The following is a 613-nucleotide window of genomic DNA, read 5'->3' on the forward strand; positions in this document are numbered from 1 at the left end:
CACAAGGAAATAACACTGAAGTGACTGAATTCTATCTTCTCGGGTTTGGTGTCCAATACAATTCTAGGTATGTCCTCTTTGTTGTATTTCTACTGATCTATGCAACCTCCATGGTGGGAAATATTGGAATGATCCTACTCATCAAGACAGAATCCAGACTTCAAACACCCATGTACTTTTTCCTACAACATTTGGCTTTTGTTGATATCTGTTACACCTCGGCTATCACTCCCAAGATGTTGCAAAACTTTATAGTAGAAAATAAAACGATATCATTTGGGGGCTGTGTGATGCAATTATTGGTTTATGCAACATTTGCTACCAGTGAGTGTTACCTCCTGGCAGCTATGGCTGTGGACCGTTATGTAGCCATCTGCAAGCCACTTCGCTATTCCATAATTATGTCCCGAACAGTTTGCATTCAATTCGCAGGTGGTTCATATGTCATGGGATCAATAAATGCCTCTGTACACACAGGTTTTACATTTTCACTGTCCTTCTGCAAGTCAAACAACATCAATCATTTTTTCTGTGATGTTCCCCCAATTCTTGCCCTTTCATGCTCCAACATTGACATCAACATTCTGCTCCTTCTTGTCTTTGTGGGATTCAA

At 40.3% G+C, this 613-nt stretch overlaps 1 protein-coding gene across 1 annotated transcript in view; it reads left to right on the forward strand.

Annotated features, from left to right (window-relative positions):
- Positions 1 to 14: 14 nt before the first annotated feature.
- Positions 15 to 613, forward strand: part of LOC103583052 (olfactory receptor 5AK2-like) — a gene marked incomplete at its 5' end in the record, with an annotated part of 14650 nt that continues 14051 nt past the window's right edge. The window contains one exon of the mRNA XM_008564471.1: positions 15 to 581. Within this exon, the coding sequence (XP_008562693.1) occupies positions 15 to 581 (567 nt within the window). The remainder of the gene's footprint in view (positions 582 to 613) is intronic.

Source organism: Galeopterus variegatus, unplaced genomic scaffold, assembly GCF_000696425.1.
Source record: "Galeopterus variegatus unplaced genomic scaffold, G_variegatus-3.0.2 Scaffold19324, whole genome shotgun sequence".
NCBI lineage: Eukaryota > Metazoa > Chordata > Mammalia > Dermoptera > Cynocephalidae > Galeopterus > Galeopterus variegatus.